Here is a 25,240-nt window from a genome sequence, read left to right as displayed (position 1 = left end):
GGGCTTGGACCACTAATATTTTTGTGGCCTGTGCAGATAGAAGGCACAAAACATTTTTTTTATTATTTTGTGGGTCAAATATGAACATTGTATGAGTCGCATTGCAAGGCTCTGCACAGGCTGCGTGCCCCAGGTGTCCCCAGCAGCTGGCTGTCCGTGCCTCACTGCCGATGCTGCTCCTACAGGCGACACGAGGGGAATAAGGCTCCTAACTTTCCTCTTTTCTCCAGAGCATTTTAATTCAAAACCCTTTTAATTTGATATAGATGCGATTTTTTGCTGTTTACACATGGGATTTTCCTGTGATTCCTTTTAGCATCTATATTCAGCTGTGAGTAAAGTCAATTTATGCCTGTGCCTGAAAATATTTTACAACTCTGTATTCAGAACGGCTAGAGATAATGGATACTCAGTGGGGCATTTCCAGAAGTGTGACTGGTGCGACTAGCATAATCCTGACAATGCAACGGTTGACAGCAATGGCTATTTCCAGGGCTGAGTTTTGCAACACAGCAGTACCAAGTGGCCAGTCGCCACGTCTCCAACTGGAAGCCAGAGGTGCAGGAGGAGAGGGGGGGGTGCGAGCAGCTCATGCGCCCTTGCCCAGAAGAGTTTTGGTGGCCTGGGGTTGGTGCCACGAGGGCCTCGGTCCCATTGCCATGCCCCACTCTTCCAGCGCAGAGGTGCAGGTAATACAAAGTGGGAACGGGCATCGATATGTTCTCTGAAATTAATTGTAAAACTTTTCTTTGATCCAGATCAATGGAGATGACTAAATGGAGTGGTGGGAAAGGCTGCCTTTTCCTGCACAGGAATCAAGCATTCACATTTCCCATAAAGCTAACGGTGTTGTGCCAAAGACAAAACTGCTGGCAAACCACAGAGCCTTGAGAAGGCTTACGAACAGCAGGACTGCACATCAATTCATGCCGTTTGCGTTTGTATTTGTAATGTTCTCTAGTTTTGCTACAACCTACACTTGTTAAGGAAGAAAACTCATTGTATGACGAATGCCAGGGCTCGGGGCATTTCCCCCCAAGATTTCAGTACAGGTGACCAACTGCCTGGTGCTCTGGGAACGCCTCGCAGTGAACCCACGAGCTCAGCTCTGTGAGCGCAGCGATGAGCATCGCAAGTAGAAGGCCACCAAGAGGATTTAGGTCTGGTCACCCCGAACCTGTGGCGAAGAGCGCGGACCAGAGGACCTGCTGGACCCTTCTCTTCCTGTGGGACTTGGGCTCCTGTTGGAGGTCTGTTGGCCAGACACGGGGCCGCTGGCAGCGTTGCACCCCGACGCCTCGGCTGGCCGCGACTGCTGGATCTTTGGCCGGCAAGTGGGCAGCGCTGGATGCGCGCTGCGCCGCCGTAATGACCCCGGCTTTTGCAACTCCAACTGAAGTCCAATTAGAGTTAAAAAGTTACTTTAACTAACCTGCAAGTAAGTACATTCCTGCAGTAGTTATGCCTTCCAAAGTCACGACCTGAAGCAAACCTCAGGTTTCATTAGTAGCAATCCATGTAATTGGGAAGACGCCGGCTGCCTCCTCTTCGGGCTGGCAAGACGGCTGTGGTGACTTGGGTGAGCCGGCCCCAGGACTGTTTTTTTCGGGCTCCTGCCTCAGCCCCAAAAACTTAAGGGTGCTGCTGCTGGCAGGGGGTCCCAGGGAGCCCCTCTCGCCACCCCACCCCAAGGAACTGGGTGCCTGGACACCCGCCCACGGGGCAGACAGCGCTTTGTCTGAGCACAATGAAAAACATTTCAATGCTGAATAATTTAAAAAAACAAACAAACAAACAAACCTTTTTATTTAGACAAACACAAGAAGAGATGGATAGGATTTACGAGCTAAGATTTTTGGTTGGAGAGCCAATGTGTACTTTAAAGCATGGTGAGACCGAGGGGATACACTCCGGAGCGGCGTGTTGCAATAATTTGCGAAACCACGCGAGACGGATTTTTTTTAAACCCAATTACTTCCCGGCCGCTCGGGGAGGGATCAGCCCCCAGCCAGAATTCCTTTTCATTCCGCTGCTTGTAACGATGAAGATGAAATATGATTTTCCTTTCTGAGAAATGCTCCAAAAAGGAAAAAAGAAAAAGCATGTGTTTCTCTGTTATGGAAAATAGGTCTCTGCATGCGGGAGATTCTGCGTTTTACTTATTTTCTACCACAAATGCCCCGTTTTTAAAGAAATGAATAATGTAATCATTTTCTCTGATTTATGTTTTCGTTTCTGCCTCATTTGGCGCTAACGCTGTTCTTACAGGAACACCCGTTCTCTGCGAGAGGAGCGATCTTTAGACATCTCCTCTAAACCCTTTGAAGTCAACGGGAATGGACTGAAAAGAAAGGCAGAGGGGCGACGCGTATTAGCAGCAATCGAATACCTTCCCACTGACCGAGCAGACTTTGCGCTCCTCGCCCGCTGGCACGGCGCTGCGGTTCCCTGCCCCTCCGGCCAAAAGAAAACCCCCTCCTCGGCAGGGTACCGAGTGCACGCCTCGCAGTTTTCAGGTCCGACGGGTGAAGTGGTGTAAAAAAGTGGGGCACACGGGGCTCCGCCGGGTCCGGGGGCAACAGCAGAGGCTTGGGGCCGTCTTGGCTCGCTCGCTCGCATCCCCGGGAGCCGGATGGGAGGCAGCGGGGTCCCGGCGGTGGTGGCGAGCGTCGCAGCTCCTGGGCGCTCCAGCTCCGAGGCATGCGCCGGCAAGCCACGCGGCGACAAGGAACGGTTTAAAAAGAAGCTTGGAGAAGGCTCTGGAGGGAACCGGCACGTGGCTAGAGGCTCGCCAGCTCCATCCCGACGCCTCCAAGTGCATCGGGAGCGCGCCCAGGAGCCCGGCGGCGGTGGCACCCCCGAGGTGCGGGCCGCAGGAGACCTCAGAGGTGCGGGCCGTAGAAGGGCCCGAGGTACGCGGGCCCCAGGAAGGGGGCGAAGGGGCCGGCGGCCAGCGGGAAGGGCGAGGCGGCCGGGAAGAGGAGCTCGGCGGCGGCGAAGGGGGGCAGAGTCCGGCCGGGGGGCGCGGCGGGGCGCGCCGGGGGGCTCGGGGGGCCGCGGGCGGCGGTGCTGGGGGGCGCTGGGGCGGCCGAGCCGTCGGGGGCCGGGTGCTGCTTCTTCCACTTGGTGCGGCGGTTCTGGAACCAGATCTTCACCTGCGTCTCGGTGAGGCTGAGCGACAGCGCCAGGTTGAGGCGCTCGCACACCGACAGGTACCGGGTGGCCCGGAATTTGTTCTCCAGGGCCACCAGCTGCTCGTAGGTGAAAGCCGTCCGGGCTCGCCGCGGTTTGGCGCAGCTCGGTTCGGCTCGGCGCCGCCGCCCGCCCCGCGGCGAGCCCGGTTCCTCCGGGGCTGCGGGACCGGGAGCGGGGCCGGGGGTCGTGCAGGCAGCTCCCGGGCCCTCCTCGGCCGCTGCCTCGGCTCCGCTCTCCGCATCTGCGGGGAGATGGCGGAGCTCGTCGGGGGGGAGCGCCGGGGGTGGGCAGCCTCCCCTGCGCCCCCCCGACGGGACCCGGCGGGGACGGGCGCTGCCGGGGGGACCGGGGAGGTGGGGGGGATGGAGCCCGCCCGGCGCCGTCTCGTTTGCTGGGGGGGTCATGGGGAGAGGTGTGGGTATGGATTGCTTATCAATTAAAAGAGAAGTTATTAAAGTCCCCTTCTGAAGCGAAATAAATCCCCTCCCCGCTCTCCTCCCCCCCTCCCCCCCCCCCAATCTCCGTGCTAATGGAGTTTCAGATTTGCGAGGGCCGGATCGATAGATGTCATCTATTAAAGGTAAGTTTTAATCGAACAATATTAGGATCAGGCCGGGGGAAGGAGGTTTGAAGTAGGCACCTGCAAGCTGCGGGCGGGAGATAGGCGGGAGTCAGTAATAGGATATCGATCAATGGGAGCTGAGGCATCCTCCGCCGGGGACGGGCTGAGAAATCCCCGGGGGCCGGCAGGGACAGCGGGGGGGATCGGGACGGGGACCGGGATCGGGCCGGGGCTCGGGACCCCCCTCCCGGCCCCGGTAAGGGCTCGGGGGGCTGCGCTGCCGGGAGCCGGGGGGGCTCCGCCTGAAGCCGCGGCCGCTTGGGGGCGATTCGGGACGCCCCGGGACGCCCCCTCCTCGCTCGGGGTGCAGCGGGGGGGGCCCGGCTGGAACCGGCGGGGCCGGAGCTTGTTCCTTCCCAGCGCCGGGACCCCGAGGCGGCGGCAGGCGCCCCCCTCCCCCCGCCCCCCCAGACCCCCGCCGCCCTCCCCACCCACCCCGCAGCGGGGCCGGGCTCGGGGGATGCTCGGCCCGGCCCCGCCACCTGCTCGCCCCGCCGGCGCCGCCGAGAGAAACTCGAGCGCGTTCCTACCGTCCGCCTCGAGCTTATCCCAGCCGCTCCCGTGGCGAGCAGCGCCCGTCCCCACTTCAACTCTCGCCAAACTTTTCTCCCGCTCGCCCCCGCTCCCCGCGGCCGCCTGGTTTCGCCGGGTGAACTTGTGGGGATCCAGGATGTCTAGGATGGAGAAGGAGATCCTATGCGGGACGGGGGGCTCCTTGGCCCCGCCGTCCGGGCATTCCGGCATCCCCCGCTCCGCTCCGCCGGGGACCCGCGGGCGGCAGCGCTGCCGCGGAGCCGCCGCCGCCGCCGCCGCCTCCTCCCGGAGCCGCCGGCGGGGCGCTGGAGGCTCGGAGCGAGAGCGGCGGGGAGGAGAAGCCGGGCGGAGGGGCCGGCGGCGGGGTGGGGGCAGAGGAGGGGGCAGCGCAGCCATTGGCACGCGGCCCCGCGCCCCCTCCCCGCCGCCGGCCGCGCGGAGCTCCGCGGGGGCGCAGCGAGCGCCGCCCTCCCCCGCCGAGGGGCTCCGGGGGGAGCGGGGGGAGCCCCGCGCCTGGGGAGGGCCCCCCGCGAGAGCCCCCGGGGGTCGCGGGAGGGCTGGGGGTAGGGGAGAGCCCCTCCGCCGGGTGGCTCGCTTGGGGGCGTGAAGGTGACGTCCGGCCCCCGAGCATCTTCCTTCGCTCTCTTGCGGTCAGCTCGGGGCTGCCTGGGTCAGGCTCTCGGCCCTAAATCCTGCAGTTCAGCCCTGGCGTGGGCAGGGAAAGCGAGGCGTGCCTGCGCTGGGAGCGTGCCCTATTGCCTTTAATCCGTTATCTGGTATAGGACTGGCAGCAGCAGGTCAGGTCTCTCCACCCTGCTCCAGTCCCTGGACCTCGACCACTTCTGGTCACCCACATTTGTTAGAAACTTGCTGGCAATGTATTTCTGTACTTTTGTAGCTTTCAGGGGGGATGCCGCTCCCTCTCCTTAGCATTTCTGCTTTCTGTTGGCCCTGTGAATCAGGGTGAGGGGTGGACAAGGGCATTGTTCCGCAGGGAGAGGCATGGGAAGGTAGTGTTCCTTCTGTCTGTCGGTCTGTGGGAATGTGCTGCTTCTCCTGCTTTTACTTGAGGAGGAGATGAAGGCTGTGGCCCTTTTCATGTTTGCAGGTGTCTCAGTTTCAGCTCCCTGAAATGAACGTGTCCGCCAGTCTTCAAAGGGGCGCTGTCAGTTCCTTTCGAGGTAAAAATAAGGCATAGCTCAATGGGAACAGGTGCCGCAGAACGGGAGTAAAGAGAGCAGAACTGGGCTTTCTATTTGTCACTGCAAGGGCATAGGAATTAGGGTAATGGGGAGCTGGGAGAGGAGATGAAGATGTGCAGGGAGATGCGATTGCAAATAGCTACTCTGGTCAATTACATGGTGGCAGCATCCAAAGACCCATTCAGCACTGGCCTCTGGCACGGGACAGCACACAGATTGAGAAGAGAAGGGATCCCTGTCTTGGGGAGTTCACGCGCTGAAGCTGCACACCGATAGAGCTTAGTTTTGGGGATGCATCCTGCATGAAAATGAAGCTGGTGGGGAGCTGGAAAGCACTCTGCTGTGTGCTGGCGCAGTGTTACTTGTGCATTCAGCGTTACCTGAGGTGCAGAAGGAGAGGGAAGGGGAGGGGAACAGTTACAGTTTCTGGACAGCGTACCTCAAAAGGGATGCCAAATAAAGAAAATGGGTGTGAAATCTTGATGCATATCCTGTTCATATTTTTGAAACCAGATTCTTTTCGTTTGCCACAGGGCTAGTTTCAAACTACGTGGAAAAATCATAGGTATTGTGATATGGTAAATAGGTGTGTGGCTCACTTTGTTTTAAGGATGCTTGTTAGCCTTTGAAGCACTGGAAATTTTTCTTATTTGGAAGAAAAAATATAATCTGATCTGTGTGAGACTGCAAATATTTCTGTTTGAGCTATTGCTACTGCAAGAGCTTAGAAGGTAAATTGTAGTGTTGGGATTAATTTGTGAGCTAGCAGACATCTTCTTCAAATATCATCAGGTTAACACGTGCATAGAGGCTGACCTACAAATGTACATGCCCATGGAAAGGCACACAGAAAAAGCACACGTTCATGGATTGGTTTTAGCAGTCTGTTTGAAGTTGGTCTGTTTTCCAGCTCGAGCATTAAAATTCAGGCTGAGTGCTGTCTTTAAATTGCTTTGATGCTAGGTGGGTTTCAACCCTGACCTGTCCTGACGGCAAGTGATGGCTGTAACAAGCTGCGGATCAATATTCATAGCGGGTGTCCTGGACTGATAACACTATCCAAGACAATGTTCACTATCAGCGTAGACAGCTGAGATATTGCACTATTAGTGATGTTGTTTTAAATAACCTGATCCATTTCTGGGTCTATTTAATGAATTTCACAGTTTAGATATTATCTTTAAGGAGAAGCCAAAGGCTATTCCAGACGCGGTGATGCAAATCAATGCTGCCAAGGCTCCTCTGCTTTTCTTAAAACAAACTGGACTGTAATTCCAGCACAGCTCCTGATGTATTCCGCGTGTCACGGCGCGCTATTGATAGTATTAGCAATAAGGCGGCATTCGGACTTTATCAAGGGAGAAAACAGTATTGTCTGCAAAGCTGGAACACCGCTGATAGAATCTTATCACTGATGGGAAAACAGAGGCGATCTGTTCGGTTCTGCCCACGAAATGACAATTATTGTTCTTGGTGCTCCTGTGGGGCGCGGGGCAGACGTGAGGCGGCACCACTGGGGCAGGCACAGCGCTGATCATGCTTTCGCCTTGGGGACCTGGCCTTGTGGGGCTTGGTGGGCCAGCAGACCGTCTGTGGAGCAGCGGGGTGCCCTGGGGACCGGCTTTGCTCGGTGTTAGACGTGTGGGGGCTCTGAGGCGCTCAGCCGCAGCCCTCGGGGGTCTCACCTCGCGCCTCCCTGTGGAAGGGGAGCTCTGCCAAGGGAGGCTCGGGTCTTGCCGCCCCTTCCCCACAGACAGACCCGGGGCAAAGCCCAGGGTGCCCCCAGGAAGGCCTGGGACGCCTCCAAAGACACCAAAAACGCAAGAAAAGCCACGAAACCGGGCTCCAACAGGGGACTCCATTGCCCGGCGGCCCCCGGGGCGGGCTGAGGCGGGGCCAAGATGGCGGCGCCAAGATGGCGGCCCAAGATGGTGGCGCCAAGATGGCGGCCTGGGCGCGGGGGGTGCGGGGGTTGCTGCTGGATATCAGCGGGGTGCTCTACGACAGCGGCGGCGGCGGCGGCGGGGCGCCCATCGCCGGCTCGGCGGAGGCGGTGCGGAAGTAAGCGGGGCCCTGCCGGGCCGGCCGCGGGCCGTGGGGGGAGCTGCGGGACGGGGGAGGCGGGTGCTGAGCGCCGCGGGGCCCGGCGGGGCTGCGGCAGCGTGAGGCGAGCTCCGCGCCTGCCGCCGCCGGCAGGCTCCGAGAGCCGGCCCTAAAGCACCACTGCACGGCCCGGGGCCGGCAAGGTGTTTTTTTAACACTAAACAGCGTTTAAATGTTGACAGTGCGATTGACAAGAGCTTCTAAGGCTCGTGTGCTCTGGGACCACCTTGCACCAACACACCTGTGATGAGTGCTTGATCCAGCAGGAAAAGGAACAGCGAGAAATGTTGAAATCACTAAAAACACTCACGTGAATCTAGTTGAGCATGTACCTAAATGCTGGAACTGAGATGGACAAGTCAGAACTGGCAAAGGCCCAGATGCACTGATAATACAAGGAGTCTTTGCAGCTTTTGCATTTTTATTAGACCCCTGTTCACATTCCTTGAAGTACACGCAGCAGGCACATGCAGTGCAAATGGGCGAATCTTCTGTTTTCTTCTGCACAGTCAGATTTTGCAGCACTGCCAGAAAGCAGCGTTTGAGGCAAGTTTAAGGTTTGTTGAGGCTCCGCAGCCCCGCTGTGGTGCTCCGCTGGCACCAGCAGCCTCGGAGGGAGCAGCGGTGTTGGGAAGGCTAGCAGGTGAGCAGTGAAGTTGGTGATACTAGGAAGGGGAAAAAGTTGCTTTTGTAAAGACCTAGTATTAGAATCCTGTGTTTTGTGGGTTTTCCATGAGTTGCTTCTGTCTCCATTCCTCAGTGTTCTCTGTACACAACATCACAGCGTGGTTTCTGTCCTCATGTTTTTCTGTAGCCGTGCTACAGGTGCTGGATTCAGAATGGATCCTAGAAGAAAAAGGTGGTAGTAAAATAAAAGCTTTTGTATCCCCTGAAGCATAGGGCAGCCTGTTTGCTGACTGTAAAGAGGTAGGTGGTTCTGGATGCGACCTCTGCCAGGGTTAAACTTAACCTGGTTTCCCTTCTCATCTCGCTCAAATACTCCCAGTGACATTGTTTCCATGCTGCTGCAGCCAACAGCCTGCCGGTGAAGGAGCTCCTGCTCTCCCTCGTGCAGCATCCTATCACCTCCCTGTGACAGCACTCTGTCACGTCTCGTTGAGTGGCACTTTCTGCTTATTTTGCTGGGCTCCTGCGTGCTGCGGTGGTTCCCCTCCGCAGGCTGAAGAAGGGGGTCCCAAAGCTTGCTGTAGCACAACAAACGGGGCGTGCACAGGCAGAAAGCTGCCATGGGCTCGAGTCACCCATGCAGGAGGCTGTGGCTGGTCGAGGCTGCGTGTTCAGCAACACCTGCTCGGGCAGAGGAGGGGCACACGTGCCCACAACCCTTCAGTAAGGGTGCCAGAGCCACAGATTAATTTTGCTTTATTTTCTCCATCATCTGCAGCATCCTTTGTCTTGCAGAGAAGCTGCTTGGTTCCTTCTGCCAGAAACTTTCTGCATGCCTGTGATAAAATGATTTTGTTGCCCTGTGGCTCATTGCCCCCTTGGTGAAATGGGGGTTTTATATTTTTGTTTCTTTAGACTGTAAGCGCTTTGGGGGCCTCTCTCTTGGGCTGAGTTTGTGCAGTGCTTAGCACAGGGCAGCCCTGATTGTAGCTGAGGCATTCAGGCATGGCCATAATAAACATAAATAACAACAGCCGTATAATTACTGTCTGCAAGCAGATCATTTCTTTATAAACCAGGATGTACTTAATAATATCTGTATTACAGATCCCCAGATGTTTTTGACATATTGTTTGTTTCTCCTGGGTTTTTAAACTTTATTTTTGGTCAGGTTGCAGACTGTTATTTACTAACTGTCACTGCATTTGCTGAAACTTCCCATATGGAGGCAACATAAACTGCAGTTTAACTCAGGGCAATGCCAGAAATGTGCTGTTGAAACAACAGGAAAGCTCTGGCCTTGGGCTAAATGCAAGATATTAATGGCTTTCTCGTGAAATACTGGAAGCATCTAGCCCTTATTGCTTTTAGGGGGTTCTGCATCTCAGCAGCTAATTCGACCTGTCTGCTTGCCTGATGCGGCCAGGGCTTCAGGGCACCTTCAAGGAGGGCTGGGAGATGCTGGGAGAGGAGAGCTGCGTTCGTTTGGGCAGGGTTTGGTGAGCGGGGATGGGGACAGCGCGGTGCCCTCGTGTGCAGCCCTGTGCCACCATCCTGCCTGGCAATGCAGCTCCAAGCACAGGGCTTATTTCTTAGGGAGCGTGCTGGGAACGGGGTGGTTAAGCATGTAGGGGCTCCTAGAAGGTTTGAATCAATGAGAGGTCCTATCTCTGGGACAACACGAGTGAGTACTGAAAAGCACCAGGAAGGAGGAAAAAAAAGTGTATTTTGTTCGGGTCATTCGATGTAAGTGGTTAAGAATAATCATTTTCCTTGGGTAAGTCAAGCAGCCTTATTTATCTGCCTATTAGGTTGCTAATTGTTCTAGCTTGCACCATTTAAAATCTTTATTTGCTCATTATCCCATTACCAGTTGATCATTTATATGCGTGTCTGCGCCATAGTACAGCTCGGTGGTTTCGTGCAAATGGATCAAACCTAAAAGTGGCTCTCTTTTAATTAATGCATTTTTGTATCAATTAGACAGTCATAAATGCAGATAGCTAGGAAGTTTATAACTAATTCAGATTGATGTGATCTTTTGTGAAGAGATACATCTAAAATTTCTTAGTGCATATCTATTCTAAATGTCTGGTATAACTCTTAAATACCATTTTGATAATTCACACTATGGATATGGACTCTCATAAAGAGACGGCTGACCTGTTGCCTTCAGATTGTCTTCCTGCATCATCTCCCACACCATTACAGCAATTAACTTCATGTAACAATGTATACTATGCACCAATAAAAAACATAAGTAAATATTTTCATTTGCTGTTGGCTTCATAGGACTGAAGTCATTTTAGCTCTTCTAAAACTATATTTGCTGCATTATTTTTCTTGTTTTCTGCCAAATTCTGCTATGCAGTGATTTCAGTTAGTGTTTGAGAAAGTAGCAGTGTAATTTTTGCCAGCAGAATTTGGTCTGCTTTATATTTAGGATGGCTGCAGGCGGTCGCTTCTCTCATTTGTTTTTGTTTTTAGCTAGCAGTACAGTCAGATGGAGTGGAACAACCACGAAAGAAGCTGATGGACTCTGAAACGCCCTGATCAAGATGTCATTCAGTAATACTGTCTGTACCTTAGAGATCCCCTGAAGGAATAGGTCAGTAGTCACTATCCAAGTTGGTATTACTTGTGATGAAAACCAGGAGTGCTTCGTTTCTCACTAATGTACCTGCATCTCTGATAATTTTTACCCACGGAATACTTTAGGATTCAACATACACTGGAAGGAAGTTGGTGAATCAGAGGCCAAAAGGAAGAGCCATAGAAGGATTTGTTGTACAAAGCAGATGTCCTTCTGCTTTTAAGCAGCACTACAGTGGATCCGGATCCTCCTGAATACTTGGCCAAACCATGGCAGATAGGCACCCTTGTGGCTAAGGACATTAGCACCAGAGTTTTAACCCAGAATCCAGGGTATCAAAAATGCCACTGAACTCACTAGGGACTGCTGCTTTTAATTTTGAGTGGGGAAAATGGAGTTGTAGGGGACTAGAAAATTCAAAAATTGCGTGATAAGATAAATTGGCCCTTTAAAGCTTATAACCCACAGCATTTCTTGATTGTTTAGCTTGCTGTGGCATACATTAGTTGTTGTTATTTATTTATTTTTTTAAATCCTTGTAAGAGTTGAATGAAGCATGTCTCTTCCGAGCGTGTGCGGATGGCTGGCAGACACCGCGGTGGTGTTTGTAGCAGATGAGAGAGCCCATCGGTGACTTAAAGACTTCTGTTGGAGCCAGCCTTAACAGTGCCTCTGCGCCGTGCTCTTGTTGTCTTAATTGATTTACACAGCCTTGACATGAGGTGAGCTATTCGCTTTTTATCTCCCAAATAGTAGGGAGCTGGTCTCTTACAAGACAGAAGGTGGTTAAACATCCATAAAAGATGCCCAGCCTGAGCTCTGTTATTTGCATTTACAGCTGTGTGCTGATAGCGTGCCCATTAGCATATCCATATGAAAAGCACGCAGTGGTTGGACATTTACAACATCCTGTTGTTCGGCCAGGATTGTGCATCTGCGAGCACAGCCTTCCACCGGGTCTTGAAAAGAGCAGCGGAAATCCGGGGCGCAGGGAGGCTGTGGAGCAGCTGATCAGCCGTGTTAAAACGAGGTACCTGGAGAGGCGAACAAGGCGAAGATTGTGAGGAGAACAAGCGGAACGGGGACTGTAAAGCAATTCAGCTTGCGGGGGTTCGGGTGGGACAGTTGTGGGTTTACAAAGAGCCATCTGAAGGATGTGTGGGACCAGGAGTAAGAAATCTTTGTTGCAACAGAAGGTAACCCAAGCATGGCTTAGTGTGCTGCAGACGTGCAAAGTTTCCACGTTTGCTACACGCTGCAGCAAAGGAGTCCTAGAAAGAGGCTTTCAAATAAACTGTACAAACTCTGGGGTAAATATCCATTCACTTGTCTTTATGCTTAATTCTGTTAGCAGATTTTATCCACGGATCCCAAAGGAGGCTGAGTGTTATCACCCGCCCTTTCTAGATGAAGCCGCAGAGACACAAAAGGATGAAAAAGTTCTGTGTAGCTGTGCAGCTGTTCACTGGCAGAGCCAGAAGCAGAGCCAGGAATGGATCCTCAGTGGTTGTAAAGTTGTTCGTAGCCCCACAGCAGTCTGTGGCCCCAGGTTTCTTAGTGCACTGGACTTTCCAAACCTGTGTTTTCTTCCCTAATCAGCAGTGTTCATTATTATTTTAAAAATATCTGTCCCCGAAGATGTAGATACTCCAAGCAAGTGCTGCCTGTGGAAATTGCATGAATAAGTGCTTGCACTTTTGGAGTTGAAACATCATTAACCTCTGGGGTCTTCAGCTATTTACTGTCCATCAGCACAATTATGTGGCATACAAATATTTACCAATAAAGAATAATAGAAGATATTACTGTGATACCCACTGAGTAACGGCACTTGTTCTTCTACCACCTCATATAAATACCAATTAATCCTGGAATGGATAAGCAGCCCTTTGCCTCACTCTGTGCTTTAGAACTTGAGCCTTGTCTCAGTTTACCACTGCCGTATTGTTTGATTTATTTTTTTTTTCCCTGTCTTTCATGTTTGGCAAACTCAGTCTGGAGTCTTAAGAATCCAGCCCAATTCTTTGCATATCCTCACCAATATCACCCGTACTTAGGCCTAAAGGTCTTCATTAAAATTGCATGCTGTCTTTGCAGGTGATGAGCTAGGAGGAGTAGTTCTTAGCTCTGCTGCTGCTTCCAAGTGCAGCGGAAGGTGCAAAAGTCAGCCAAGAGATTCTGCGGCTATCTAACGAAGATCAGCTGTGTTTTCCTTGCCTTGGGGCAGCTTATACCTGCATGTGTTTGTATCATTAACAGTGGATCACTTCCAGATTAAAATCACACTAAATTTGCTGGAATGCAGTTTGCTCTTTGAGCTATTGCCATGAAATAGTATGGCACTTTCTCAAGTAGTGTGCAAAGCACGTGAGAGTGAATTCTTTATTGATAAAATAAAATAAAATAAGCTAAATGAAACCTTTAGACAATTTCTTTTTTTTTTTTCTAGGCATAGAATCAGTTATTTACAGATGATATTTGTATACAGAGTAAAAGTATGATGAAGATAGCTTGGTTTTGACTGGGCTTTTATTGAAATAGTTAGTGGCTTCAGAGGCAAAATAACTGCTTTTGGCAAAGAGTTAAAGCTATTGGAGTATGATTAATGTCCACGAAAATGTTTTGCTTACTGCAAATAAATGTATTCCAGAGCTGTTCATGCTATCTGAACCCCAAAAAACTGATTTTTTTTTCTTCACAACTCCAAAGTGGAGAATTACCAAGTATTTTAAGTCTACCAGTTTACTTTTGTTACAAGATTGTGTAGGTATGGTGCAATAACCAGCCAGCCACTGTAAGATGACATAGGAGCCCTCATTCAGTTCCTGCAGTGTGGTTGTAATCTGGGTCTGCTGGTTGGAACACTTTAAGCTACCTTAGGAATCCACGGCAGTTAAATGCATCTTGTATGCATTTGCTTATATTTCGCTCTGTGCTTCCTTCCTACAGATTCCCTCCAAATTATTTCTTAATTCTGATTTCACCTATTTCTAGATTTCACTGTTGTGGCATATTGTTGTCTACACATCAGTGCCCTTCTGTTCAGGCAGGTGGAATATGATTTATAGTATCAAGTAACTCATTCACTAATTCTGGTATCCGGCTGTAGTTCTATGCATCAAAAAGGCAGCCTTTGTGGAGAGTTTTGGACAAGATGGACTTTGTGTCTGCTGTGATATGGGAGTTTCTGTATCTCTTTCTACTTTTACAAAATCAGTATTAAATAAATAAAGGCATTGGTAGTCTTTTCAATTTTACGTCAAATACCAATTCAATGGTTTAATTTTTTTCTATCAAGCAGTGTCTCCAACTGGAGTTTCCAGAGACTTTAGTTTTTTAATGGTGCCCTTAAGTAATGTTTGCCTCTCTTTTGGCTTCTTCTGATGCACCTATTAATCTGCCTTCATTCCTGTTCAAAGGTAATGCCCTTCTGTTTCTTAATCCCTTCTTAATCCCTTCTTTGGGTTCCCTCCAAATTATCTACTTTATATGGAGAGGCGAGCCACATGGACCTGGGGAGGAAATTGTGCTCATAAGATGGCAGACGTAGAGATGTGTTTCAGACACAGAAATGCAAGGGGAGCTGGGCCAAAAAATGCAATGCATAAGGATTTGTAAGGCCAGCATCGCAATGTGGAGCAGAAAGGTGGACCACCAGAGATCAGGAGTTTTAGTGAGCTTGGCTATACCAGGTACCAATGGTGTTCTTTCTAAATGAGTCTTTACATATGATTCAATGATTAAAATCTAATCAAATGCTGCCAGTAAGAATGGTCAACAGCCAGCACTCAAGGAAATCATTCCTTTTTAGCTGCTTAAAAATGATCATGGGGGGATTTTTTATAGACCTGGTGTCAGTGGCTCTGGAATCAGTGGTATGGATGGGCTATAAAGTATGATCCGGGTTCCTGAGAGCATTCCTGGACAGCCATGGCATTTGAGTAGTAGACACTGGTGTGTGTCAATAGCAGAGGCAAACTGAGTATTTCCTTGTAGCGCTGTCTAAGAACTTAGATCAAGGCAACGCTCAGTTAACCTAGATTTTCCTCAGCACTCTGCTTTGCCTTTTTTTTTTTTTGCTTTGGAAAACTCAATTCATTACTTCATTATGTTTTTTAGAAAGGGGAGATTGCTTTAAAAAATAATATTGTTCAGGAGGTTTCCCAACTTTGCAACTAAAACAGAAAGTTCCCTGGACAGGAGATGTTGTACCTGCAGCACCAGCACCCTGGCCCATGCGGAGGGCATTCCTGCATGAGTTCTGGTTTTAGTTTGCTGCTTGTTCTCAAGTAGCTGTCTGGTGCTGTTGTTTTCCCTTGTGTCTGGGATGGTGTTAGTGGTGACAGGTTCACACGGAAGAACACAGGTATTTGTGCATGCGAAGAGTCGAAGAGCACCAGCACTCAGTACGCTTTCTTTTCTCTCAAACTAAAAAACCTCTGAACAACTAAAGGCAAGATAGAAAGCCAGTTCCTGAAATCTCACAACCTGCACTCCTCCAAACCCATTGTACAACACCAAATCCAGTTGCCGGGCTCAGGCTGCTGCCTCTTGCAGGATGTGGCTTTCTGCCACCCTGCCCGTGTGCACAGGAGCCTGCTGGCTGCTGCCCAGCCCTCCTGGTGGGACAAACCCTGGCTGCGACACGGGGCGGGTGGTCAGCGAGGGGAAGTCTGAAGTTTAGCCTCACGCCACATCCTTAGTTTCTTCTGCCATTTGCAAGACAACATGAATGTAAGGAGTGATGGCTTTCAGTCTGGATCCTAGGGCTGTTTCTCTTCCTGCTGGTGTCACAACCTCTGCGTTGCCTAAAAGAACGGCTTTTGTGTTTTATATGCCCAAAGTCTGCCCGTAAAGGTTGGCAAGGGCAGTTGGTTGTCTGCACAAGGTCAGCCAGGATGTCTAATAATTGTCCTAACACTTTACCTGTTATGGAACAATAATGAGAGTTTTTTCATTATTTTCGGGTGAGTGAACCTGGCAGATGCTGACAGCCAGCAGATGTGTAAAGTTCGAGGTGATTTGTAAGGGACCGGCTCATCTGACGCATGGTAATTGCACTGTGGGACATTGTCACTCAGCGTCTTGTCCCGCTCCGGCAGGATGAGGTAAAGGTCAGTTCAAAGAGCTGGCGCGGCGTGAGGGATGGTGCTGGGCTGAAATTAAAAACCTCATCTCCGTATCTCCTACCTCTGTGCCCTCACGGTGTGCTTGGCGCTGAGCGGGAGCCCCCAGTTCCAGATTTAGGGATTGTGTGGGCGACCAAATGGTTGTTTCAGTACGGAGCGGGTTTAAATCCCTCCTGTGGTGAGGCTTAGGAGAACCTCTCCTGAGCCACCTGTTGGGGTTTTAGTTCTGCCTGTTTACGATTTGGGGCCTGGAAGTTCTGTGGGCTGCTTTGCTCAGCACCCATGTGGTGGCACAGCCTCGCCGTGCGGCCTCTTGCCTGCTCTGCTCATGGGAGCGGTGCCATGACGGGCATATGGGGCCTGCCCAGCAGCACCGGCGTGTCCACGGGCCTCAGCAGCACGGGGTGAAGCACTGCCGTGTACGTGCTCGGCTTGCACCCTGATTAGGATTGATTTGGGGGACTTCTGGGATCTGGATCGCAGCTGTGAGGTATGGAGGCTGTTGAAGGCCGCGTTGACAGGGTTCACAGAATGTGCCTGCCATTCTGCTGTGGTGCTGCTGCTAACTGTAACCGTGGGGATCTGGGCAGAATCTCTCTTAGGTACTTCGTCTGCTGTTATCTCATTCCTCTGTACTTGCAGGTATCTACTTACCAAATAAGTCATCACATCACAGATTTGTACTTTTTTTCCCAGCTTCCCCACAATCTAGCACAATCTAGCACTAGGCGTTGCAGTGACCTGCTCATCCGTGTCTTACACCGTGCACACCGGTTGCTGCGCCACCTCAGAAGCTCAGGGCTTGCTGTGAAGAACTGACTCGCTTTGCAAGGCATCCCCTTTCTGCTAGACAGACCTTCAGGCTGTCTCTTTCAGCTTCTCCTGGGGCAAAGCCTGGCAATGAAAACTGATGGAGAGTTTTGCTATAAATGTGAGCGGATCTAGGATTTCCCCCACGCAGAGCTGTCGTTCAATGCTCTCCCTGTTTCTTTAAGCTCCGAGTTAATGGTTGTTTGCTGACAGCAGTGGCCTGTGGGCTCTGGTCACGGTCTGTGTGCTGAGCACTGAGGGATGGACTGGTCCTGGCGTCTGTGTAATCATGCAGTTACCAGCGGGTGCAACTGTTGTGTAAGGATTTGGCAGAAAGCTAGCAGAGGGTTTTGTGTTTTTTTTTCAGAGATTCCAACTTTGAAAGCACAGGTGAGTTTTCATTGAAAAGGTATTTTTGTAGAAATAACTCTTCTTTGTAGAGTAAGGAGTTTTTTTTGACTTTCTTTTGTTTAGTGTTCCAGGGTACTATTCAGAGTTGTTTCAGCCAAAGAACGATTTTCTGACCAACTTGGCGGAATTTTTTCTAGACCTTACTTGGTACGACTAATTTACTGAGCTCATTTTTTGAGGTGACAATTGCTGGTGGTCACTAAGGCTTGAAGCAGTCTGGGATATGTTCAACTACTTCCACTTTGGACATGCCTTTCAGAAGTATAACTATGGTTTTCATCTAAAATTCTGAAAAGGGAGTTAAATTATAGTAGTATAGGAAAACACACTCTTTGCTTTCACCAAGATGACATGTGAGGGCACATTTATTTGTCTGTACAACTCGATGGTTAGTGTTGTTCCTGAATTCATTTAATTGACCTTTGAGAAGAGAGAGAATAGATTCTTCTTCAACAAATGTCTGTTTTCAGACAATCATGAATTATGGGATTTTTTGCCTAAGAGCGTGGAGATAGGCTTTGCCATTGGAATAAGATTTTTTTAACCACAACACACTTTGTTAAAGTTTATGTATCCAAATTACATTGCTTTGCTTTTTAACTACAGCTGAAACCGTGTTTTGAATAACAGATGTGGAATACTGTCATCTCACTGTCACACCAATTGTTCATTGTTCTGAGAAGGTCACATCATAATTCATTAACAATAATTATTCCCTGGGTACACCCTGCACTTCTTCACTCAATTGCTTCATTAACTTGTGAGCGAATCTCACATTCACTGCTCCAATCAATGAAGATATATTTATAATGTACAAGTGGATGCTATTAGTTACAATATATTAACTGCCTAATTTAAAATAGAAAGCTATCTTTATGAAGGGCAATTAACCACTAAGTGTAATTGATAATTCACATACCTATGATTAGGAAAGACAAATAATAAGAAAGAAATGAATCACCTGTGTTACTGAAGAAGACATTGGCACGCAGCTTTAATGAGCACAAGGGACTCTCTGGGTCAGGACTGGATTTCTAAGAATTGTTTGATGGAAAGTCTCCATTGGATACGTTATCTTAAGGCGATTTTGGTGTTTACACCAACCTGTTGGGATCCTCTTCCCTAGAAAAGGAACCCACACATTTTGTTGTCTTGAGAATCAATGCAGGGAATTTCCTAGTAGAAAACATTTTTTCATCCTAACACAAAGAAATGTAGTAATATTTTAGTAAGAATTTATAAGCCTCTGTACCTATTCACACTAAAACTAACAAATGTTAGGCAAAGCGTTGAGATACGTTTTAAAGGTCTCTGTTTTGTCACAACCACATTGAAATACAACGGTTCTCCAAAAGGCAGACAACTCATCTTCGGAGCAGAGGCCTTTTCATGACATCCCCAGTGGCTCACTACAGCTCAGTCATTAGCTTGGCACTGTGAAATGATTCTGGCACAGTGCAGTGAAGAATGGTTAGAAATAATGTTTTGTTTCCTGTATGATGATAACTAGATGAAGTAGCTAAATTTTCTTCTGTAGGTGTTGAAGCACTGTGCCATGTGTGCTGTTAGCACCCTTGTTTGCAGGGGGGGAACCAAAACTGCTGAGGCAGAGGACTTGCATGAGATCACAGAGCACTGATCCACAGGAGGGGTGTCCTTGGCTCTGGGCACCTCAGGCTGTGTTTCCTTTTTTTTCCTTGAGAAGTCAAAAATATTTATCTGTAAACATTTATTAATAAATCAATGGAAGTGCACTGTTTTTCAGGATTACTCAACAAATAGCAGCACAGGTGTTTTATGAGAGATTGCATGATAAATGTGACTGAAGCCATCCCTGTGTTGATAAAAGCATCATTCTTGTAGCATGATGCAACTAGCTGGCCTCTTACTTGGAGTCTGCAAAAGTGCAAAACCGCTGTTACGTCTCGCATAAACACTGATCCACTGCAGCAGACGACCAGTAAGTGGACAGGTGGAAATCCCAGTCAAAATGCTCATAGCCAGTGGTATTGCTCCAGATACTCTACTCATGGCTGTGTGGTTCATGTGTGTACATCCATGGACTGGTCTAACACTAACTGGATTTGGGGGTTTCTGATTGGGAATTCTAGGGAATTTCAAGAAAGGCACATTTCATGGCAGGTGCTCTGCACGTGGAACTTGTAATACTCCAATTCAATGTATTTTAGGGATGCTTTGGTCATGGTAAGGGTGACAGAGCACTGGAACAGGTTGTCCAGAGAGGCTGTGGAGTCTCCTTCTCTGGAGATACCCAAAATCCACCTGGATGCCATCCTGCGCGATGTGTTTTAGGTGGTCCTGCCCAACAGGGGGTTGGACCAGGTGATCTTCAGAGGTCCCTTCCAATCCTGCCCATTCTATGCTCCTGTTCTGGCATTTCATAGTTGCATTTTTATTGCAATTAACCATGTTAGATGTGGGATAGCAAAGCTGGTACTCCCACCTCCTTTTCTATGTGCAATTAACCCCTCTGCTGCTTTTACACAACAGGATCAAAGCATCTGGTCTAAAGCTGCGGTTCTGCACTAACGAAACACAAGCGACCCGAGAGAAGTTTGTGAAGAAGCTCCAGGGATTGGGTTTTGATATCTCCGTGGCCGAAGTCACTGCCCCAGCACCAGCAGCCTGCCGCCTCTTGAAGGAGCGTGGACTGAGGCCACACTTGCTCGTTCACGACGGTGGGACAATGCTGCAGCAGACACTGGGGCTTGGGTGGGGACAACCCAGAGGGATGTGGGGATTTGCGATAGAGCAGCGTGCTGAGGGGAACTGCTCCCAGCTGTGATGTTCCTACTCTTTCCTACGTCACGAGACTCTGGAATAAACTTAATGGTGTGGCCTGGGTGAGATCTCCATCAGTGGTATGGTGAAGACACCTAGAGGTGGTAGGCTGGTAGAGTGACTTGGCAGAACAACAGACAGGGAGGCCTCTTTTTGAAGGGTTTTCTTTTATGAACAGTAAATAATGGGGAGGTAAAGAGCAAACTTACCTGTGCACAGGCTAGCCCCAAGTGAGTACGTCATTGTGCTCCAGGTGTAGATGCCTGGCTGTAATGAGCCACTTAGAAGTGGGTGCTCAGGCAAGGGTGGGAAATGGTTTTCACCTCTTCATTGAGGTGAATATAAGGATCTGGTCAGGAACAGAAGGGGGCTGAAGAACAGTTGATTCAGACTTGGATTTATTTATTTATTTATTAATGTTTCAAGCAACGAGTGAAAGGAAACACGAATCTAGGAGCAAGCCATCAGTTCCAATGGGATATGTAACAGTAAGGGATTTGTATTTTTTTTTCTTTAGATCTCGTCCCTGAATTTGCTGAGATTGATAAAACAAACCCAAACTGTGTGGTTGTTGGGGATGCAGCAGAAAACTTCTCCTACGCAAACGTTAATGAAGCTTTCCGAGTTCTGATTGGATTGGAGAAGCCTGTGTTGATCTCCCTTGGAAGAGGGTGAGTTGAGCACTTTTTGCTTCTCTCTCTAGTCTGTACGTTTTTACATTTCACCCAGTACCTTGGTACGTAGTGGAAGCCAGATGCTGGTGTGGGCATTCACACTGCCAACTTTTAAGCAGTCAGTCAATGTGTTTAGACCTGATTTGCCCAGGTAGCTGTCAATGAAAGATCCTCAGTGGGTAGGTAATTCAGTCATCGAATTTGGCTTCCTGTCCCAAGTCACTTGTTTGTAGACTTTCCAGGGATGTAAGGAGAAACTCAGGAGGTTATGCTGAGTTAGATTTCTAAAACTAGGTGGTATGGATGCAGTGCTCACTGGGATGAGATCCATTTCAGCCCTGCGCAGATGCAGCTTTGCAGAGAGCACTGGAAGTCACTCGGTGTGCTGTGCTGAATCCTATAGCTGACTTAGGAAATACTCATCTGTAGGTCTCTGGTGTGCTGCAGGGGGCATCCTGTGAAGTTCAGCTGCTGATGGCCATTTTTCTGCAGTCGGTACAGAGTGAGCAGTTGTGTGGGTGTGTTTCAGAAGATGAGAATTGTAGCTGCTGCTCTGAGGAGGAATTGTAGCAGCCTTTAGAAAACCTGGAGACACCCTGTTGTATAAGTACAACAAATTCTAGCCTCCCATCCTTCAAAGTCAGCATTCAAGAGTGAGCTAGACCTCAATGAAACAATCCACACGTTTGCAGGTGGTGGTGGGAGGGTCAAATAGCAGTAGTTTTGTAAGTCACTAGGAAGAGAACTTTTTCTTTAAAGATGAGTCTGGATTACTGATGCAGTTTAACCTTCCAGCATCTGAAGTTACTAACGGCGCGGAGGATCAGGTGGTCCAGAAAATTCTCCATCAGTCGACAGTGAGCCTGAATTCCTCTTCTGGGTTCAAATCCTGCCCACGTTTATAGCAGTTGAGATGTGGTACTGGATGTGGCTGTGTGACGTAAATGGCTCCATGCTGTTTGAATTGTACTTAAAGGTGCTGTCTCTGAAAGGTGGCAATAGCGCCCTGCAGATCGATTTGCATATATGAAAACATTGTACATAAGGGAGCCGTTTTCTGCTGGTGGCTTGAGAGTTGCTGTACATAAGTAATAAGCCAGGAGAGTTTTCGTCTGCTAACATGGAAACGCTGCCATTTTATGAAATTAGCTGCAGTGCACAAACTCCACCCAAAGTGACGTACAGATGGGGGATATCTGGCTGTGATCAAAGTGTGGGGGCTGAGAAGACCTAAGGGGAGAGCCCAAGGATGTACTGAGATGGCTAGGTTGGTGTGTATGAGGAAGACTGCATAAAAAGCATATCTGATTTTGCAACTGTCAAATTGGTTGTTTTGATAGCTTGAATATGCAGAGAGATTTTTAATTCATACCCTGAACATCAAAAGTAAATATTGAATGCCTGTTTTCATAGGCAGGAAAAGTCCAGTCAGGGGATTTGGATGTTTTAGTAAAAACAATTCAGTTAGATGTATTCTGAGATTTTAAACAGGTGGTTATTAATGGCAGTGCTGAATAATGACAAATCCCCATAGCCTTGGAGGAGTTATTCTTATCTGTTGACCAGTGTATGGGCTTAAAAAAAGAATACACGTGTTTAGTTTGAGGAAACCGTAACGACTTTTTTTCAGTGGTTCAATAGACCATAATGGGCATGAAAGCCCTTCTTAGTCTGTGGATTATTGATCCAGCAGGGTAGAATTTAACAGCGGGAAGGAGCAGTTAAATCCAACGTGTTTCCATACCTCACACTTGCACGCTCTGATCCTGTAACGTGGGGAAAAAATCTTTGCAATTTTTTGGTTAGAAGGGTAAGGAGAAAATGATATGAGCTAACACCATAATAGCTAATGTATGTAAAATAACCAAGTTTTGTGTCACATAATACTGTCTTTCAAAGATAAATATAGAATAAACCTTTGTTTAAGATTGGCAGCGTGAGCAATGCAAAAATGCCTTTGTACCCCATGCATATAAAAATATTTATTCCGTCGTTCATTGATGTAGACAGTTCTAAAGCAGTATTATTATTTTTTTTAAGGATTATTTTTTTTTAATGGGAAATAACCCATGTTTGGGCTTCCTGAGCTCAATTTTCATTGTGAACGTCCTGTTTTATGGTCCGTCCTTTAGATACTGTGAACATGAGTTCTGCAACAAATGCTGAAGAAGTTTTCAGACTTGAAGAACGGAGATTATAAACCGGATTATTTATCAGTTTATAGCTAAGAAGCATCACTGATGCCAAGGGCCGTATGAAAGACAAAAAACAAAAAAACAAAACAAAACAAAAAAACACAAGCCAGTTTCATTGTTCATGTATGGAATGAGTGTAATTGGTAGGACCTTAACAACACGTCTACCTTGAGCAAGCAGGTTGATTTCTGTTGAAGTTTTAGTTCATTCTATGGAAAACGAAAGTGTCAGAGTCACTGAAGCAGAATGCCCTCCTCCTGAAAATGGAGTGATTTACATTTAGCATCTGTTTTGGGCTGAGAGTGGGAATTGGCTTTGTAATTTCTTCTGTCATGCCACTGTCAGAAAATTAAGCTGTTTACGCTAGACTATAGAAGGTTAATGGCTGTTCTAGCAAAGGTCAAGTGGTCATTTTAAAGGGAAGCTGTGCTGAATAATCGAAAATGGCAGAAAGATAAGGCATAAAATCTTAACTGACTGCTCATCCTACATTTTTCTTTTCTGTCATACAGAAACCTGTCTTTGCTCTGATAAGGACAGCTTGGAAGACCTGTGTTAACGTGATTTGCTAGTCCAGAAAAACACCAGAAAGATAGTAACTAATTTGAGAACTTCGTGGCAATAGGAACATTTTTAGAAGGAGCAAAACTTAGTTTTGAGGGCTTTCTTAGTCCTGATAGCAAAGAGAGCTTAAGCAGGCTTTCCTTGTGTGGGAGGTTTGTGACAAGCAAAGGTGGTCAGCTACCTGCGGTCTCCTTCCAAATTTTCTGGAGGAGGCGTTACGGCTGCTGGTGGATGCCAGCCCTCACGTTGCATCTGCCAAAGGGTCTCTCACTGATCAAAGGAAGAGCGATGTAACTACTGGCCTTTATGAGAAACTAGTACTCTGTGCAGTAGGAGATGGGCCAAATTCACCCCTAATCCAAGCTAGAGGAAATCACTTTGAATAAGTAGAATTGTGTCCTGGATGCCAGAGGGACACCTGGTCTGAAATCTTTTCCCCAGCACTGCACAGTACTTAGCCTGTCCTTTTCTTAATTCCTGGTGCTAAATTAAAGCTTCTGATGACGACTTTTTGTTGCAGCCATATGGACACCTATATAGGCACAGAAATAATAAAATGTACTTTCTTTGTATTTAACTGCCAACACTTTCATTTCATTGGAACTTTATCACTTTCATTTCCAGACGCTACTATAAAGAAACTGATGGCCTGAAACTTGATGTTGGAGCATATATGAAGGCATTAGAGGTATTTTATAGCTTGCTTTATGCTTACTCGCTCTGTGCACCTTGTTAAAGAGTAACTGGTATAAATATGGGTCGTCTTCTGTAATTACTCACCTTGGTAGAGGAAGTTTCCACAGACTGAAACTCATTTGCTGCATTCTAAAGATGGATGGATTTGTATTATTCACTTTTTCTGTATTTAAAATGGGAACTTTCACCATCATGGTATCTTTATTGGAAGTGAGGCCCTTGAAAGAAGTCAGAAAAGAAAAATCACAGTATATTGTCTGCAAGATATCTAAGAAAAATTGTTTATGTTTGGCATAGCATTTAACACAGCTCTTGCCCTTAACAGTTTACAGCATAAAGCCCTTATTCAGCAAGATTCTTATGTGTAGTCCTGTTTTTAAGCCTGATTAAGTCTGTGCATAACTGGAACCCAATAGATAAGCCAACCTAAGGGTGAGAGAATGAGAGAATCATTATCCTTTTTTTATAGGCTTGCAGAGAGATTTTTAAAAAGTAGATACAGAGTGAATTCAGAGAAGGAAGCAAAGTGGGGGAGTATACAAGCACAGAAGATAGTGGATATAATGTGTGCTTGCACTACATACATTTGGATCAGTATGATTTTTTTTGGAGGGAGTTTTTGCCTCCCATAGAAGGTCAGGCTTCCTGTTGTCTAGGAACAAGCTATAAACATGTCATTTATTCAAGTTTTTCAGCGTAGTGCTGATATTTACTTTCAGGAGAATAGAGCTTTTTAACTCGGGTTTGTCACTTGAACCATTAAAATTATGCAGGAGTATTGAATAAACTCCCCACATCTTCTAAGGCCAATACTCACTACTCCAATACTTCTGATCATTTCATGTGAAGGATATTTGTTATTTCTGTAAGAGTGACGCTCTTACAAAAATCAGTGATACTGGAACTGACTAGGAAGACTGCTGCCATGATGGAGAATGAAACAGATTTGTAACTTGAGATGTTTCAGGATGACTTTCTCTTCTGACAGAGAGCATTGAACCCTCCTATTATCCAAACTATCAGATAGCTATCTTCATCTGCTAATCCATTGTGTTATTTAAGGGCAGAAATCAATAATCACAT

The 25,240-nt window shown here is 48.2% G+C and overlaps 2 protein-coding genes and 1 long non-coding RNA gene across 8 annotated transcripts in view; 2 read left to right on the top strand and 1 right to left on the bottom strand.

Annotated features, from left to right (window-relative positions):
• Positions 1–2,882: 2,882 nt before the first annotated feature.
• On the bottom strand, positions 2,883–4,561 carry NKX1-2 (NK1 homeobox 2). Its single transcript, XM_035547529.2, has 2 exons — positions 4,348–4,561; positions 2,883–3,436 (listed from the first exon to the last, which is right to left on the bottom strand). Exons 1-2 carry the CDS (start codon positions 4,559–4,561, stop codon positions 2,883–2,885), a joined length of 768 nt encoding a protein of 255 aa, XP_035403422.2.
• Positions 4,562–7,460: 2,899 nt separating this feature from the next.
• LHPP (phospholysine phosphohistidine inorganic pyrophosphate phosphatase) overlaps positions 7,461–25,240 on the top strand; it is a 55,436-nt gene continuing 37,656 nt past the window's right edge. For 4 of the 5 annotated variants that reach the window (XR_007708555.1, XR_004778800.2, XM_035547724.2 and 1 more), the window contains exons 1-4: positions 7,463–7,614; positions 19,738–19,925; positions 20,546–20,699; positions 24,086–24,149. Coding sequence is in view for 3 of the 5 variants with exons in the window: in XM_035547724.2 (XP_035403617.2) it covers positions 7,469–7,614; positions 19,738–19,925; positions 20,546–20,699; positions 24,086–24,149 (552 nt within the window). In the remaining 2 variants the exon portion in view is untranslated. Of the gene's footprint in view, positions 7,615–19,737; positions 19,926–20,545; positions 20,700–24,085; positions 24,150–25,240 lie in introns of all 5 variants that reach the window. The other variant, XM_035547721.2, reaches the window with a different exon arrangement.
• Positions 7,836–12,684, top strand: LOC118248601 (uncharacterized). 2 transcript variants are annotated; one of them, XR_007708556.1, is made up of 5 exons: positions 7,836–8,299; positions 10,771–10,891; positions 11,002–11,598; positions 11,715–11,906; positions 12,228–12,684. It is a non-coding gene; the product is annotated as an uncharacterized LOC118248601 (long non-coding RNA). The 2 variants fall into 2 exon arrangements; XR_004778802.2 differs by having other exon boundaries at positions 8,177–8,299; positions 11,420–11,598.

The sequence above is a fragment of the Cygnus atratus genome, chromosome 7 (genome assembly GCF_013377495.2).
Source record: "Cygnus atratus isolate AKBS03 ecotype Queensland, Australia chromosome 7, CAtr_DNAZoo_HiC_assembly, whole genome shotgun sequence".
Classification (NCBI taxonomy): domain Eukaryota; kingdom Metazoa; phylum Chordata; class Aves; order Anseriformes; family Anatidae; genus Cygnus; species Cygnus atratus.
The sequence above is the reverse complement of the archived record's forward strand: the minus strand, read 5'-3'. Positions and strand labels throughout refer to the sequence as shown.